General features: G+C 40.1%; 1 protein-coding gene and 1 non-coding gene across 4 annotated transcripts; both read right to left on the bottom strand.

The window, feature by feature from the left end:
• Nucleotides 1-6,824: 6,824 nt before the first annotated feature.
• Nucleotides 6,825-6,897, bottom strand: trnav-cac. Its single transcript has one exon. It is a non-coding gene; the product is annotated as a tRNA-Val (tRNA).
• A 3,176-nt stretch (nt 6,898-10,073) lies between these two features.
• On the bottom strand, nt 10,074-15,628 carry LOC118236239 (myelin-associated glycoprotein-like). 3 transcript variants are annotated; one of them, XM_035434441.1, is made up of 7 exons: nt 15,462-15,628; nt 13,581-13,889; nt 13,202-13,234; nt 11,609-11,869; nt 10,912-11,025; nt 10,562-10,622; nt 10,074-10,437 (listed from the first exon to the last, which is right to left on the bottom strand). In XM_035434441.1, the coding sequence occupies exons 1-7, from the start codon at nt 15,550-15,552 to the stop codon at nt 10,425-10,427; spliced, it is 882 nt and encodes a 293-aa protein (XP_035290332.1). In that variant the 5' UTR covers nt 15,553-15,628; the 3' UTR covers nt 10,074-10,424. The 3 variants fall into 3 exon arrangements, with proteins under 3 accessions (XP_035290332.1, XP_035290333.1, XP_035290334.1); XM_035434442.1 differs by having other exon boundaries at nt 11,609-11,874; nt 13,207-13,234; XM_035434443.1 differs by having other exon boundaries at nt 13,581-13,768; nt 15,462-15,592.
• Between the last annotated feature and the right edge of the window lie 1,547 nt (nt 15,629-17,175).

The raw sequence follows: 17,175 nt of genomic DNA, 5'->3' as shown, positions 1-17,175 counted from the left end.
CCAGGCAGACTCCTGTCCAGGACCTCCGAGAACAATCCGAACCCTGTCCGACGCTGCGTCTCCAGCTCCTCCGAACAGGGAACCAAAAGTCCTCAGAAGACCCGCACAGGTCCAGAGACAGACAGAAAAAAGTGAGACAAGTCTCAAAAGCAAAGAGAGCAAGGCTCAGAAAGTACACAAAAATGAAGGTTGTGTCCAAAGAGTATAAGCCGCCCCCCCCCCCCCCCAAAACACATTTACGCCAACACAAAAGGCACATGGGAACATCACCCTCCACTGCAACACTGCAGTTCATTAACTAAATTTCTCACCTAAAAACAAGCAATCACACCAAGGCCTGCTATAACTTAAGTGCAGAAATGCACACCAAAAACTAAGCAATGGGCTAAACATTATCTACCAGAACACTGAAGTGCAACAAGGCGCACACACAGCAATAACTGCACCAAACAGCAAACACCACCAGCAAAACACTATTGAAAAACCACAATGGAAAGGATAGCAGAGATAAATGTCACTAAGACACAAATGTAGCGCAACAAAGTCTCTAAACACCAGAAACCATTACAAAACAAGCACAATATTAAAGACAAAATTGCACTTGCAGCCTACCACAAACAGAAAACATGCCACCAAGTTCGTAAAACAAATTAATGTTTAAATGAAATACAGCACGAACACCACAGTAGAAATTGTTACCCCAATAAGGGCTGCATAACGGCGCATGAACGAAAACTACTAAACAAACAATGCTTCAAAGGAAAAAAATGAACAAAGGAAAAGCCAAGTCCAAGGACGCTGACAGGACTGCTACATGGATTGCAGGAGGGCAATTAGCAGACAGGGATGGTGGGCGTCGCCTCCAATTAAAAGTGCAAATCCTGGCCTTCGCTGGCACCACAGGTGTTGTCAATTACCTGTAATAAAAAGGTACACACACCGCTGCCTAAGCAACATGCGCCACCACCTGAGGTGGAGGGGCATAACACCTAAAATGGTACATAAGTAGTTATGTACATTGTTTCCTTGGTGACATGTAGAGCTGGGTTTATTAACGACCTACCTAAAACTACAGTGGCCCTTGCAAGCTAGCAAAATCTATAAATGGATGCATCAGTAGAAATGTGCAGGGGATGCTGCTCAGGGAGACATATTAATGTGGGTAGGTACCATCTTGCTGATGTTATCATCATGCACACTTCATAACTATTGCATTTTTTAAATAGAAATTTTTTTAATCTTCTAATTGTGATTTTTTTGAAATTATATTCAGCCTTGTTAAATTATATGCCCTGACAATGGTGGGATTAACTTGTGACCGTAAAAGTGCAGTGTCTTTAATGCTTTGTGGGAAAAGCAGATGTGTGGCTATTTAGTGTGCACACTGACAGTGCTTGAAGGAGGGCTCTTAGCAGGCTTTATGAGGGTATGTCATGTTCATCTCCACTGTTATGGACATTGAATGATAGGGTGTCTGTTATGTGAATGTGAGTAATGCCTTTAGTTTGGATGTTAAAACAGGTGTTAAACTACTGATAATTTCCTCTGTACATTGCATATGGTGTCTCCTTTACTCTTGAAAACTGCATCCTAACATGGAAACTGCATGATAAATGTGTAAGAGCAGGAAGGGTTTTTAGGGTGACTGAAAGAAGTCTTACATTTTTTTGCCATTTTTCTCCCATTTTCTCCCCAATGTAGTCGTTATACCAATTCCCCGCGTGTATCACAGTCCTGGTCGATGCGCTATTCTCTGTTGGTCTGGGGAGGGTGTAGACTACCACATGCCTCCTCCAATACATGCGGTAGTCAACGATCAGGACTCATACCCTCACCGGCTTCCCATCCGCAAACACTGCCAATTGTGTTCGTAGGAACGTCTGACCAAGCCAGAAGTACCGCTGCTGGGGATTGATCCTGGGTCTCTGCGGCGGTGCTTAAACCTCTACACTACCCAGACGGCCCTAGAAGTCTTACATTTTAAATTTTGTTATCATGTGAGCACTTGCTTAAAAATCAAGGTTGCATTGTTTATTTAAGAATTTAGGAGTCAAGAAAACAAACAATTTGTTTCCGCCCGGTTTCGAACCGGCAACCTCCCGCGCGGGAGCCGTGGATAGTTATGCTTAACTTCCCTTAACTTTTACCGTTCGTTCTCAACGGTAGTTCTTAACACTACGGATGCAATATATTTTCGGCCGCACGTATTTTTTCGCGGCGCTGTTCCGTCCCGAATGAATGAACGACGGCGTATAAGCAAATAAATTCGAATATTAAATAAGGCGTTTTGCGGTTATTTTGTGGTACCTACGCTTCGGTAAGTCTTGTATACGTGCACGTTTGTGTCTCAATACATCAGCTATTATTACCGTGGCCCTGCAATCATATTAGGGTTTAATTTACAATATGTTTCATTTCCCCCTCACTATATTATTGCTGGTATCATCATCATTAATGGTATTGCCCCCTTTACATGTGCCTTGTGTAACACGTCACGGTCTGGACATACATTTTTTTTTTTTATTATTATTACTTATTGCACTATTGCTGTCAAGGCAATAAGTAATGCCAACTCGAATTGTTCATTGTCAGTACTGTCATTCAGCCATCTTAACAAACTCTTTCCTATCTATATGTTTCTATACTTACCATTATTATTATTATTATTAGTCAGTTTAACTATTCAATATAGAACAGGACACAGTACAAATATTGCTGCCTCCACCTTCAGACAATACAGAATTTGTGTAATGCAATTCATATTAACTACCCCTCCCACCCTATCCCCTGGATTGACAGCACACAAAAAGGGAGATCAGTGGAAAATCATTATAATAACAATAATAATTTTCATGTTGAGAATTTGATAATACTGGGTGATAGAGCTACACAAGGTTGTGCATCAAAATGGCAAAACATAAGGTCAAGGGCATAAAGAACCTACCATTTATACAGCATCATGATGTACAGTTCCCATGAAAATATAAACCCTCCCCAAATTTTACTGTCCAGGTCTCTGTTTTAGAGTTAATGTTATTTCATTATAGCGAGAATTCTTTGGTCATCAACTGTATAGGTCCACCTTGGCCTACCAGGCCCTTTGTGATTACTGAGCTCACCAGTGCTCTCGTTCTTAATGATGTTGCAAGCGGTTGACTTTGGTAAGCTTAAGGTTTGGCCAATGTCTCTGACTGTTTTTTCATATATCCCAGCCACATAATGGCTTCCTTCCATTGGCATACCTTATAATTGTACTGAAGAAGCAATTGAACACACCTGACTAATCAGAAACGCATGTGAATCCATTTGTCCTGAACATTATGGCACCCTGAAGATATGTATGTACATCCCCAATTCTAAAAAAGTTGAGACGGTAAATGAAATGCAAATAAAACAGAAAGCAGTCATTTTTAAACTTTGACTTGAAAAATATTGCCCAAATTTAATAAGCGTAATTAAAAGAAATGGTAATGTTACGTAGTGGTAAACACTCGACTGTCCCAACTTTTTTGGAGCATGTTGCAGTCAACAGATTTGAAATGAGTGTATATTTTCAAAAAACAATTAAATTCACAAGGTAAAACATCAAATAATGTGCTGTTGTAGTGTTTTAAATATAGTACAGGGTAAATAAAATGTACAATATTTAACATTATCACACCTTTTTGTTTTTATTAGCATTTTCCACACTGTCTCGGCTTTTTTGGAATTGGGGTTGTATGTATGTATAGAGAGTGCTGTCATTTCTACAGGGTGAAATCAAAATGTATTAAAATAATCTTTCATAAGAGCTGAGAGCTGATAGCTGCACTTTAACCACATGTAAATTGTTTGATTACAAATCTAAAATTATGAGGTACAGAACCAAGTAAAGAAAATACGGCTTTGTCCCTAACGTTATGGAGCTCACTGTATATAAAAATATAATTTCTGCTTCAGAAGTGGCCCATGAAGTACTTGGCAAAAGCAGACCAATGCCAGTACTTCTCTTAACACCCAAGCTCCAGGAGCTCGAGCTTCAGGAAACCCAGCAGCCGCGGCAGCACGCGACTGCAGGGAGTCCGACTGCATGTGTGCCAGTTGTCACCTTGCAGCCTCGGTAAATCCGCCTGCTCCAGTCCCAGCCCCAATCCCATTTCATGCTTGTGCATATCAACCCTGCTAATACTGTTACGAACGAAAATACAAATATAGCTTTACATTTATACTTGGCTGTTTATGTGTTTATTAAGAATTGTAATATGTAATGTTGTAATCCTATTTGTACTGTTGCAATAATTGATCCGATGTAAATACTTTGATAACTTTATATGTAGTGATTTGGCAGAAAAGATTTCCTGATCCTCTCCATAATAAAATGGAGGTGGAGAACAAATATCAGGTTAATATCAAACCTAAAAAAAGAAGAAGCGTTATCCGAGACACTTCTGTGAAGAACGAATCAATTACGAACGATTATTTATTTGCCAGCGGGTGGATTCGAACTCTCGTTTCCGTGGGACGGCGTTACACCTATACACGGCTGGCATTGGAGCATTGCTGTAAGGATTTGCTTCCGTTCGACCAGAAGAACATTGGTGAGGTTGGGCACTGATAGGGTGATTAGGCCTAGCTTGCAGTTGGCTTTCCAAGTGATCCCAAAGGTCTCTGATAGTGTTAGGGTCAGGGCTCTGTGCAAGCCAGTCAAGTTCTTCTGCACCGTTCTTGACAAAACCATTTCTATATGGACCTTGCTGTGTGCCCAGGGGCATTGTCGGTTAAGCACAGAATCATCGAGAATGTGATTGTTTGCTGTGGCATTAAGATTTGCCTTCACTGGAAGGGGCCTAGCCCAAACCATGTAAAATAACCCCAGACTAAGGGGTGTCCAGATACTTTTAGTCATATGGTGCATTTTTTATCCGTTTGGCCTCCCATACTAAGAAAGGAGACAAGGAAAGAAGAAAAAATAAGAGGTTGGAACACACCCCGTCCCTCCATTGAAATCCATGACTTCTAGTCATTTGGTAAGTTTGCTTTGCAGTGAAGAAGCTGAACAAATCCAACACACGAAAAGCATCGGTTGGATAAGGTTGATCTGTGATGCATTAAAACTGAGTTCAAGCCATAGCTGCATGAAGACAGCACTAACCAAGACGTGCTTAATCGTCACCTCTATTTCACGTGTGCTTATCTCTCATTCAAATGCACTTGAATATGCACACATAACTTCAAAAAGAGTGTATTTAAAATACTGTTTTACTTTTTGAACATGGTTTCCAGTCACTAAGCAACCATGAAAAAAAAAAGTATAACATTGCGAAACAAAACACTTCCAGTAATTCAGAGAGCTTTCAGGACTTACTCAATCAGAGAACATGCCATATCTTAGCTTCCACCTGGCTAATGAATTATTTGTACAATACGTAATACATTTTTTTGGAAAAGCTTTCTGGACCTTGCATTTTCCATGTTATTGCATGTTCATGCATACATTTATATTTTAGTGGTACTGAGGACATCCAGGAGCCCCTGTTTTTAGGGTGAAATGCAGGCCTTATTTTCTTCCCTCTTCCCTCTTCTGGCCTCTTTTATTGCCTCACTCTGGAGAGTCAAGAAGAGCAAGGAAATTAACATCTGCTCACAAAAGTGCAAATCCTGGCCTTCGCTGGCACCACAGGTGTTGTCAATTACCTGTAATAAAAAGGTACACACACCGCTGCCTGAGCAACATGCGCCACCACCTGAGGTGGAGGGGCATAACACCTAAAATGGTACATAAGTAGTCATGTACATTGTTTCCTTGGTGACATGTAGAGCTGGGTTTATTAACGACCTACCTAAAACTACAGTGGCCCTTGCAAGCTAGCAAAATCTATAAATGGATGCATCAGTAGAAATGTGCAGGGGATGCTGCTCAGGGAGACATATTAATGTGGGTAGGTACCATCTTGCTGATGTTATCATCATGCACACTTCATAACTATTGCATTTTTTAAATAATAATTTTTTTAATCTTCTAATTGTGATTTTTTTGAAATTATATTCAGCCTTGTTAAATTATATGCCCTGACAATGGTGGGATTAACTTGTGACCGTAAAAGTGCAGTGTCTTTAATGCTTTGTGGGAAAAGCAGATGTGTGGCTATTTAGTGTGCACACTGACAGTGCTTGAAGGAGGGCTCTTAGCAGGCTTTATGAGGGTATGTCATGTTCATCTCCACTGTTATGGACATTGAATGATAGGGTGTCTGTTATGTGAATGTGAGTAATGCCTTTAGTTTGGATGTTAAAACAGGTGTTAAACTACTGATAATTTCCTCTGTACATTGCATATGGTGTCTCCTTTACTCTTGAAAACTGCATCCTAACATGGAAACTGCATGATAAATGTGTAAGAGCAGGAGGGGTTTTTAGGGTGACTGAAAGAAGTCTTACATTTTTTTGCCATTTTTCTCCCATTTTCTCCCCAATGTAGTCGTTATACCAATTCCCCGCGTGTATCACAGTCCTGGTCGATGCGCTATCCTCTGTTGGTCTGGGGAGGGTGTAGACTACCACATGCCTCCTCCAATACATGCGGTAGTCAACGATCAGGACTCATACCCTCACCGGCTTCCCATCCGCAAACACTGCCAATTGTGTTCGTAGGAACGTCTGACCAAGCCAGAAGTACCGCTGCTGGGGATTGATCCTGGGTCTCTGCGGCGGTGCTTAAACCTCTACACTACCCAGACGGCCCTAGAAGTCTTACATTTTAAATTTTGTTATCATGTGAGCACTTGCTTAAAAATCAAGGTTGCATTGTTTATTTAAGAATTTAGGAGTCAAGAAAACAAACAATTTGTTTCCGCCCGGTTTCGAACCGGGGACCTTTCGCGTGTGAGGCGAACGTGATAACCACTACACTACGGAAACCACATGGAGAACATAATTCACTAAATTAGTTTATGATCCTTCATAATATGAAACACAAGATAGTGCTATTTGTGTTCATATGGCCAATATTCGTTGTTGTAACTAACATTTTAAACGGCAGACTTGATTTTACAAGTTTAAACCAAAGACTTATATACATTGCTTTGTTGAAAACGTTTTTGTTGATATTCTGTTTGTTGTATTTAGTATGTATTGTTCATTACTCGCTATAATCATTTGTATATGTACTTGTAAAATCAAATTGCAATACAAATGACTATCGGTGCCTTCCCGAAATACGCTTGCTCTTCGGTGTGAACAACAATACTTGAGAGAACATGAGGCACTCCGTATGTGGTCGAACGCCCCGTATCACCAGTTAGTGCAAACCTATAAAATGACTGGGTAGGATATGGCTAACGTTATATTGTTAGATTGCGTCGTACTTTATTTGGCTCTAAATCATTTTATCTTTATTTTATCCAGGTTCTGGAAAGTACCGAGTACAAATATTCACAAATGCTGTTATTTACACGTTCCTTTGTTCTTTTAATTTTAGATATAAAGGTTTTTCAACTCAGCTTCCGTAGCGAGATGCGCTGCGCTGATTAACAACGTCAGGTGACCAGAACTTAAGACGCCATCGCACTGAATCCGACAGTCACAATGTGCCCTCTAGCGGCCGTCGTTATTACATGCATTTACAGATTCGCAGGTCCTGTGGTATCGAGTCGTTAAACACGTAGCTAGCCAACGTGTTTTCTTGAAAAAAAATTTTTTTTGCCCTATACATGATTTTAAAAAAAATGAAACATGCGAATTAGCTTGGTTACTATTACTTCACTGTAGTAGTTATCTAGCTAGCTGAACATAATACATACATTTATCAGATACAAATCTAAAGTAGCGAATTATTATTGACGAACAAAATTTTTGAAGGAAAGTAAAATAATGCATAATTTTTCTGATTTTCTACATATAGTACGTGTATTGCTTAATATCCTAATCTAAAGTCTGTGTGGTTTAAAAACAATACCAGGGTAACCTAATCATTGAATTTTGAAGAGATACGAACCTATTCTCGTTTAACGTCCCAATGCCGACTGAGAAGCAGGGTTACTACCATGAAACTGTACGTTTGAACGTTCCAGTTAACATATTTCATGCACAGAAGGACAGATAAATTAGATCAAGCGCTTTGAAACAAATCCTTTGGTCTCGCATGGTGGTAAATGTTTATATAAAATGCTAAGAGTAGCATTAGTGACATAACTTCGCAATACAAAAATAATTATAAAATGGAAACTCCCCCATGAAAGTTGGTTTCATCCATTTATGCCCGCGAAAGGCGATCTCCTTAATATAAGGGAAAGGGCGGGGAATTACTATAAATGGCGACAAGAGCTATCTCTACGGCTAATGGAAGTTAATGGCATTTAAACCACCCAGTTGCACCAAAGAGAATCTCTTTGCTTGCACTCGCTTGCTGTGTTACCTGCCGAGCTAGCTAGTCCATCTGTGGTGATCTATCATTTAAAAAACTACGGACAGCTAGCTACTGTTGATGATCATGATCATGTTGAATAATCCACATTGGCTGTAAGTCATTTTTTGTTACCTAGCTGATGCTATAGTTTGAAAACTAAAGCCAACAAATCAGTAAAAAAAAAAATGTAGCAACAAAATTGTCTTTGAACATGATCCACATCACAGATTATTTTTAATGTTACTGTCTTCATCGTCATCATCATCATCGTTAGCTATAGCCTCTTACTAGGAGCTGTGGGTGCATTCCAACCACTTATTTGTTTACCTTCTACTTCCTTTCCTGGCCTCCTAGTATGGAAGGCCAAACTGGTCAAAACATGTGAAAATGACATTTAGAATCACATGTTGACAATGTGGGTGCATTCCAATCACTTATTATATTTGTCCATTGTCTCCGAGATCCTTCGCTGACTCGGAAATTGATTGAGGTGCACCATCTTTGAGGACATTCCAACTCCTTAAATGTTCTTTCTAGGAGCTAGGTGGCTCCTGAAGAATTCTTGAGCAAGGAAATATGAGTGCATCCTTTGGGGAAGTATTTTTTCAGAATGCATGACGTATAACAACTTGTCAATCCACCTGTCCCCATCTTCCACATCTGTAATTGACATGGCTTCAGACTGACACTTAAGAGAGAAAGAAAGTTCCAATTGACACATACACATTTCCTTGATTCCTCTATCCCTATGTCTTTTCCTTGCTTCCGCCGATGGGTGGAGCTAGGAGCAAGGAAAGGAAGCGAGATCATTTAAGCAAATGGAATGAACCAACATTGACCACGGCGTGATTCCAACATCAATTTCACGTACACTACAAAAGGTATGTGGACACCTGACACCCAACATCTCATCCAAAATCAAGGGCATTAATACAGAGTTAGTCCACCCTTTGCTGCTATAACAACCTCCACTCATCTGGGAAGGCATTATACTAAATTTTGGAGCATTGCTGTAAGGATTTGCTTCCGTTCGACCAGAAGAACATTGGTGAGGTTGGGCACTGATAGGGTGATTAGGCCTAGCTTGCAGTTGGCTTTCCAAGTGATCCCAAAGGTCTCTGATAGTGTTAGGGTCAGGGCTCTGTGCAAGCCAGTCAAGTTCTTCTGCACCGTTCTTGACAAAACCATTTCTATATGGACCTTGCTGTGTGCCCAGGGGCATTGTCGGTTAAGCACAGAATCATCGAGAATGTGATTGTTTGCTGTGGCATTAAGATTTGCCTTCACTGGAAGGGGCCTAGCCCAAACCATGTAAAATAACCCCAGACTAAGGGGTGTCCAGATACTTTTAGTCATATGGTGCATTTTTTATCCGTTTGGCCTCCCATACTAAGAAAGGAGACAAGGAAAGAAGAAAAAATAAGAGGTTGGAACACACCCCGTCCCTCCATTGAAATCCATGACTTCTAGTCATTTGGTAAGTTTGCTTTGCAGTGAAGAAGCTGAACAAATCCAACACACGAAAAGCATCGGTTGGATAAGGTTGATCTGTGATGCATTAAAACTGAGTTCAAGCCATAGCTGCATGAAGACAGCACTAACCAAGACGTGCTTAATCGTCACCTCTATTTCACGTGTGCTTATCTCTCATTCAAATGCACTTGAATATGCACACATAACTTCAAAAAGAGTGTATTTAAAATACTGTTTTACTTTTTGAACATGGTTTCCAGTCACTAAGCAACCATGAAAAAAAAAAGTATAACATTGCGAAACAAAACACTTCCAGTAATTCAGAGAGCTTTCAGGACTTACTCAATCAGAGAACATGCCATATCTTAGCTTCCACCTGGCTAATGAATTATTTGTACAATACGTAATACATTTTTTTGGAAAAGCTTTCTGGACCTTGCATTTTCCATGTTATTGCATGTTCATGCATACATTTATATTTTAGTGGTACTGAGGACATCCAGGAGCCCCTGTTTTTAGGGTGAAATGCAGGCCTTATTTTCTTCCCTCTTCCCTCTTCTGGCCTCTTTTATTGCCTCACTCTGGAGAGTCAAGAAGAGCAAGGAAATTAACATCTGCTCACAATAAAAAGCAGAAATTATTGATACTGTAGGGATACGGACAGAACACGTAAATGAAGATTTCCCCCCACAGGCCCTCGCTGACCTGCTCTCTGCAGCTGGAAGAACCTCTTCCTGGTTTTTCACCTCAGCGTAGACAACAGTTTCTGGGGAAACAGACAGCACTTGTAATCAAGCACACCATTCGGTCCATTGCAAAGTCACATAGAATGTGCAATGGTGCTGCTTGTGACAGTTTTGTCCACAGACTTTCTCAGGCTGAATAAGGATTTGAAGTCTGTGGACGAAACTCGTCACTGACAGAACAATTGCAAGATGACATGCAGCCATTTTGGATGCAGCCAAAGGAATACTGCAGAGAAGGCATTACTGCCCGTACAAGTAAATACTGGGTTCTGTCTGAAATGGCTGTACACCAGAGACAAGAAACTGTACCTTGGCCTGCAAGTGCGTTGTTCTTTCTCCTTCCTTTTTTCAGCAGACAGATGACTATGCCCGTAACCCAGGCAAATGGAATGAGAGCCAGGCCACAAACTGTTTTATTTCCATCTAGCAATAACAGGAAAACACATGTCCTTAGTCTTTACTGCCTCATTTTTGGCTGCTTTGGTGGAGCAGCCCAACAGACAGTGGGTACTGTACAGCATGGGTAGCACTGCAGTGACACATTGATTTTAAACTTCTGTGTTGAACATCTGTGTTATTAATTCAATGCTTTTTTGGTTATAGCTAGTAATGTTAATGATGAGCAGTCTTGTATTTACAGAGGAAAAACTGTAAATGAGTCACAAAATTGCAAACATTCAGTGGATATTCCCCATTTCTGTCATAAATATAGTGGATATATATAACGGCACAGAATATACCTGTGCCACATTAATCAGTTTTCAGAAGACGTATAAAATTGGAATGTGTTGCCATAAGTGGCAGAGAGGCAGAAGGTTCAATGGTTAGAACACAGAGCTCAGTATCTGGTGACTCTAGAATCTGTGCTGTCAATCAGCATTGGGCCACCATCATCACTGCAGGACAACCGTATGCATGGATACTCCACATGGCATCAGATAGCATAAAGCAGACCACTGCACTCCCTGTTTACTTAATACTGTCTATATCTGTGACCATCACTCACCAGTGTTAATGTTACGATCACTGCAGGACACCAACAGTGTGATGCTGGTGTTCTGCTCTCCATACATGTTCTTTGCCACACACCAATAAAGACCCTCGTGTTCCCTCTGCACTGCAGGGATATGAAGGGTCTCTTCATAGTGCGCTCCTTCAATGCTTTCCCCCAGCCAGTGTGTCATAGGCTTGGGGTTCCCATCAGCAGCACACATCAGGTTCAGGGTGGACCCACATGTTACACGTCCTGAGCCATTAGTCACAGCCTCTAAAGCCGCGTTTCCACCGCAGGAACTATACCCCGGAACTAGGAACCTTTTGAGGAACTCAGTGCGTTTCCACCGCAGGAACTAGGGTCTAAATTTAGTTCTGGGGGCTTTGTTTTACCCCCCAAAACGTTCCTGCTCGGGGGGTAGTACTTTCCGAAAGTACAGGAACCTTTTGGGTGGAGCTTGCAGCGCTGAACATTTCTGATTGGTCGAGTACTCGTAGCATTTGTGTTGTATTTATTTTCCGCCATTACCCGCCATGTTTGAAAATATGCAGCGGCAAACCAATTTATTTTCATAATAACAAATCAAACTTGTATGTTATGCGGCGCAGTAGCCTACTTTTGGTTATAGCCTGTCAACGTCTTGGAATTATAACGTGTGCTCTTCTGTTCTTTTCTTGGTTTAGTATTCGTTTTATAAAATGCTAAGCATTCGTGCTGGGACAGCATATTACGTAGGCTACCAAAACATTCAAACGGATTAATTCGGTTGCTGAATATTTTCTTCCGGATTTTCTTTGTTAGCCCGTTGTAATTGACTCAAAACGTTTGATACAGTTATATGAGGTATGCGGTAGTTCTGCATAATTAACATTGGTGATACAGTACAAGCAAACTGGAAATCACCTTCCGCACTTTTTATCCGGGTAAAATAACAGGTTAATTCTAGTAATCTTCCCTTTAGCTTTTTCAGACTGCCGTAATTTTACTCAATTTTACTGCCATTTTTCAATTCCACGAAAAGACCAGGAAGACTATGGACTCATTTATGGTGCATGGTTCGCATCTGGAGGGCACACTTCGCTGCTCGGCTAGCAGTAACTTCGAAGGAAAGCAAACGGTGGCTGTACCACTACTAATTTACATTTTCACGCAAGTCCGAGTTTTCGTTCTATTCTTGTCATTTTGCGATTAGCCTATATGGAATTGACGACGAGAAAGTAATAAAACAGCAAATTGTTTACAACGTGTGCATGTTTTCTGCTGTTAATGAATGTGTTTGAGAGGATATATGAAAATCAATAAATACAAAAGTAACCATATATAGTCATTGTTGGTAACCCGTTGTATATAAGTGGAATAAACCCCTCCGGGCTGTCCCGGTTATTAGAAAATAATGTCGGCTACTTCGGTGGTAATATGGGGTTACAGAAGAAATCATATGACAGATGGACCGACGACAACGTCAGTGGGCTAATTTGCCTAATCTTCGCGGTACTTTAGACCCCGGTGGAAACGCAGACAACCATTGGCTGAAGGAACCTTTTAGTTCCTGGTAACGTAGTTCCTGGGACTGAAAGTTCCGGGTAATTTTGGTGGAAACGCGGCTTAAGTTAGAGGTCACATTGACAATTGGGCCATCTGGAGAAGAAGACAGATAAGAGGTAGTGGTTAGAGACAGAAAGAGAGCTCTAGTCCCAGGCTTCAAAACCAAAATCATTTTGAGCACATTCTTATATCAAAACAAATCCAGCTCAATCATCTAAAGAAATAATCAGTACACTTCCCTAAAGGCAAGTGGCGTACTACTGAGTGTACCAAATCAATATCTCTTACATGGCTGATTTCCCTACACTAATCAAAACAAACACCTTGCCTTGACTTTATTTTCTAACAGAAGGAAGCTTTGGCTGCTGTCAATCATAACCCCTTACAGAGCCACAGCTACAAAGAGAAGCCACTGTTTCTCAAAAACCAGAAAACTCACACCGGACACTGACGGCGATGCTGGTTCTCTTTGTCTCTGTCCAGGCTGGGTGAGAGGCCTGGCAGACACACTCTGCATTGTTATCCTTCACCGTGGGGCTGAACTTATACTGACTGAGCAGGGAGAAAGTGCCGTCATCGTTCATGGTGATGTTCTCAGTGATGCTGCCAGGCGATACTGGAGTACCCCTGTGGAACCATAGAACTGAAGCGTTCCAAGGGTAGAACCGTGAAACCCTGCAGTTCAGGGTGACCTTGTGTCCAAAAACCAGAAAAGAGGACTGCTGTATTTCTATGGAAGAGGGTTGAGCTGGAACATATAGGGTTAATTAAATACACACTCTTGGCAAAAAAAAATGGGCCAAGCCCAAAATGGCAAAATATTAAGCTTTTAATGGTCTGAACAACAAATCATTGGTCAGAAAATTAGCAAAAATTAAACAAATGCACTCCTGTGCCACCATTTGCTCGTTTACTTTTGCTGCAGTGAACTGTTTGGGGAAAAGCTAGAAACAGGGAAATTCATTTATACGGTAGACAAATTAACATAATGTCAAATAAAAGAGTCATGTTTTGTCTTTGGTTGCATATCATTTGCATGCCATGACTTCCTGATATCTGTGACCTATCAACGTCATCAGAGTCTGGAGATCTTGTTTTCAGGTTGTCCTACAAGCAATACAAAAACTCTTTGCATTTGAATGGATCTCTATGGGAATTGGGGGGTGGGACTAGATTCAGCTGTAAATTATGCTGATTATGCTGGCTTTAAGTCATCAAGGGTCCAAGGTATCAAATGAGCCTCAAACCACCATGCTGCTGCCAGATATGCAGTAGATACTACAAGCATTGTTTCTCCTGAATATTTTTTCCATTGAGTTTAACAGGAAAATTAAAATAAAAAAATTCCTTTGTAGAATTTCCCAAAGAACATTGAATCCTCTTCCCCAGTGTAGTTAAATATGCAGCTCAAATTGACAGGGTGTCCAACCTCAGCAGCAATGTGAGGTGGTTGATACACCACCAGTACCGGGGCTGCAGCATCTGCAGTTACCAATTAATGCACATTGGGAAGCAAAAGACAACAACAACACAAAATATTCCTGAAAATCAGGTGACAAAATTAGCAGCAAAGAAAAGTTTCACAGACCGAAATACCCTGTTTTAAAGAGAATTCTGTTCAAGTGTGTCAGTGTTCTATAGGTGCAGCGGTAAATACAATCTGATGACAATTCTATGAAAACTCTATATTTTCATTACAATGTAATATTTAATCTAACAAACTGATACATAACTGTACTGTATCTCAATCTCCAACAACAGGTAGCTGCAATTTCACCATTTTTTGTAAACTTCATTTTAACAGTTTTATATCTGTTGCAGTTAGATGGGGAGGAGGCAAAAAGAAATCAGATATGAAGACAAAATGTGGGGGAAGACTGAAGGCTGGCTGTACTCATATCATTTCTCCCAGTACAAAGCCAGTCAGAACTGGCTGAGAACCTAGTTAAGATCGGTCTCTTGAAAATGCCATTGAGGCAGATCTTGGATAGTTATAGTTTTTACCATACTTCATGGAATTAAACTATTCTTTAAAAAAAAAAAAAGTCTATTACTAACTACTATGAAATAGGAAATGTAATGCAAAAGCAATTAAGTAGATATTAGATCAGTCCTCATAAAATAATTGTTTACAAAACTAATTGAATACACAATTTCATAAATTTTCATAAAGTAGCTGTAATGCATTGAACTAATCTATTGTGAATGTTAGCACACAGCTACCTAATTATCCAGAATGTGAAGGAGACTTATTCTCATCCTTGTTAAAGGATAACTGGCTTTTTTCGCTTTTTGAACAAAGGACAGAAACAGTACTTACCGACACCCAGTATCCCTGTTACCCAGCCCCCATACATAAGGAGCAGGGTTGACCATTTCTGTTTGCTCACGGTGTCTTGGTCCCTCACCATTGCAGGTCCGCCTCAGCAGAGATCTTACGTCTAATAAAAAGGGGAACCTCTGTGTTGTGATTAAATCGCTTATGCCACTGTTTTATTTACAGAAACCGTTTGCCCTGTGTTGACATCCGTTTCCTCTCATTTCATGTTTACCTTTTTTCTTACATCTTTCTAAATGTAGCAAAAGCACATAGTGTGAATTGATGTTTTCAAAATGGAACATGAACATTAAAGGATGCCATGCAGTCTGTGGTTTATGACCCATTTTAGTTCTTGTGTGTGATTATGAACAGATGATTGTATCAGGGAGTGGCTTTGAAGTGCATTTACACACTTCTCTTCTTCCCGTTCATGACACCACTACTGAGGACATCTCATGAAATGCAGTCAGTGGCCAGAAAGTTTGCGTACCAACAAAGCTCTTTTCAAGAATGGGATGTGAAATGAAATTGATAAACATGATATTATTTTACTGTTCAGATCCAGATATTCACCTGCAGAACAGCTTCAAGCCAGCAATAGAGACTCTCTACTTACTAGTGAGGGGGTAAAGCTAATCCTTCTACATTTTTTAAAACACTGTGCTCAATGCACACTTTGAAATTGAACATACACACTTAAATCGTTCAAAGCCGTTTCAAATAGTGCATTATTGAACTACTGTTCATTCCTACAGAAGTGCACTAACAAAGAGGAATGGTGCTCAGCAGGATGCAGCACCAGGATGCAGCACCAGTGCTACAGGAAACATTGTGAAGTTAGTCAATATCTACACCACAAACCCAGATGTTTAATTATAGTACTGAACACATAGAGGAACTTGTGCATGCACAGATTCATTTGCAATGTGAACTTTTTCAGGCAGCAGCTCTTACACTGCAAACATGTTGACAAAAGTAAATTGTGCTACTCCCAGTTTAAAATTTAGGCATTTTTAGAGGACAGCCCCCACCCTATAAATGTGATTAAACGCCACTTTCACTGTGTTTGCATTATTTTAAAGCATTGTATAAAAACAACCAGTTGTTTTACTGAAATACGATGTAGGAAGCCAGAATGAGTTGCAGTCCAGCTGGCTGTGTACAGGGCTTTTTGGTTGCTGAGTACAAATTTAGTCTGTGGTTTTATGACCCACCTTGTAGTCACAATAGCTGACTTAGTCTTGAAACAATATGATGGTGGTTTAAATGTGAAATGGGAAGATACATTCTAGAATTTTTTTTGTTGGTCACAGAAATCTGACACATCTCCACATTTAGTGAAATTTATTGCACTGACTAACGCCCTTAGTGTACTACTATTTCTGGATATGTGTGCTGGCATATGTGTGCTGTCAATTTATTTATGATTGTAAAGGAATTAATATTATATAAATTAAGATTTTTTATGCACGTGGTGGTTCCAAGTAGCTCACTGTGCCCAACTTTTAAGTGATATTCGTTTAAATGGAGATGATTTATTATTGATAATAATTAATTATTTGTAAATTCCAAATTCTGATTCTGATCTGCTGCTTTTTTATCGAGTGCACATTTATTTTAAAAGCCATAAAGCTACTGTATTTGGTTTTAGAGATACATTTTGAAATTATATAATGATACAAACAGTTTATCATTATATCATTTCAGTGGTTTA

The sequence above is a fragment of the Anguilla anguilla genome, chromosome 9 (genome assembly GCF_013347855.1).
Source record: "Anguilla anguilla isolate fAngAng1 chromosome 9, fAngAng1.pri, whole genome shotgun sequence".
In the NCBI taxonomy this organism is placed as follows: Eukaryota; Metazoa; Chordata; class Actinopteri; order Anguilliformes; family Anguillidae; genus Anguilla; species Anguilla anguilla.
The sequence above is the reverse complement of the archived record's forward strand: the minus strand, read 5'-3'. Positions and strand labels throughout refer to the sequence as shown.

What these genes read in the sequence shown, in the direction of transcription:
- LOC118236239 (XM_035434441.1), bottom strand. Translation starts at nt 15,552, where the DNA reads ATGGTGAGGGACCAAGACACCGTGAGCAAACAGAAATGGTCAACCCTG. An exon ending in CATCGCCGTCAGTGTCCGGT is followed by an intron (nt 13,235 to 13,580) that starts GTGAGTTTTCTG and finishes CTTCTTCTCCAG; the next exon opens with ATGGCCCAATTGTCAATGTG. An exon ending in TGATCGTAACATTAACACTG is followed by an intron (nt 11,026 to 11,608) that starts GTGAGTGATGGT and finishes TGTTATTGCTAG; the next exon opens with ATGGAAATAAAACAGTTTGT.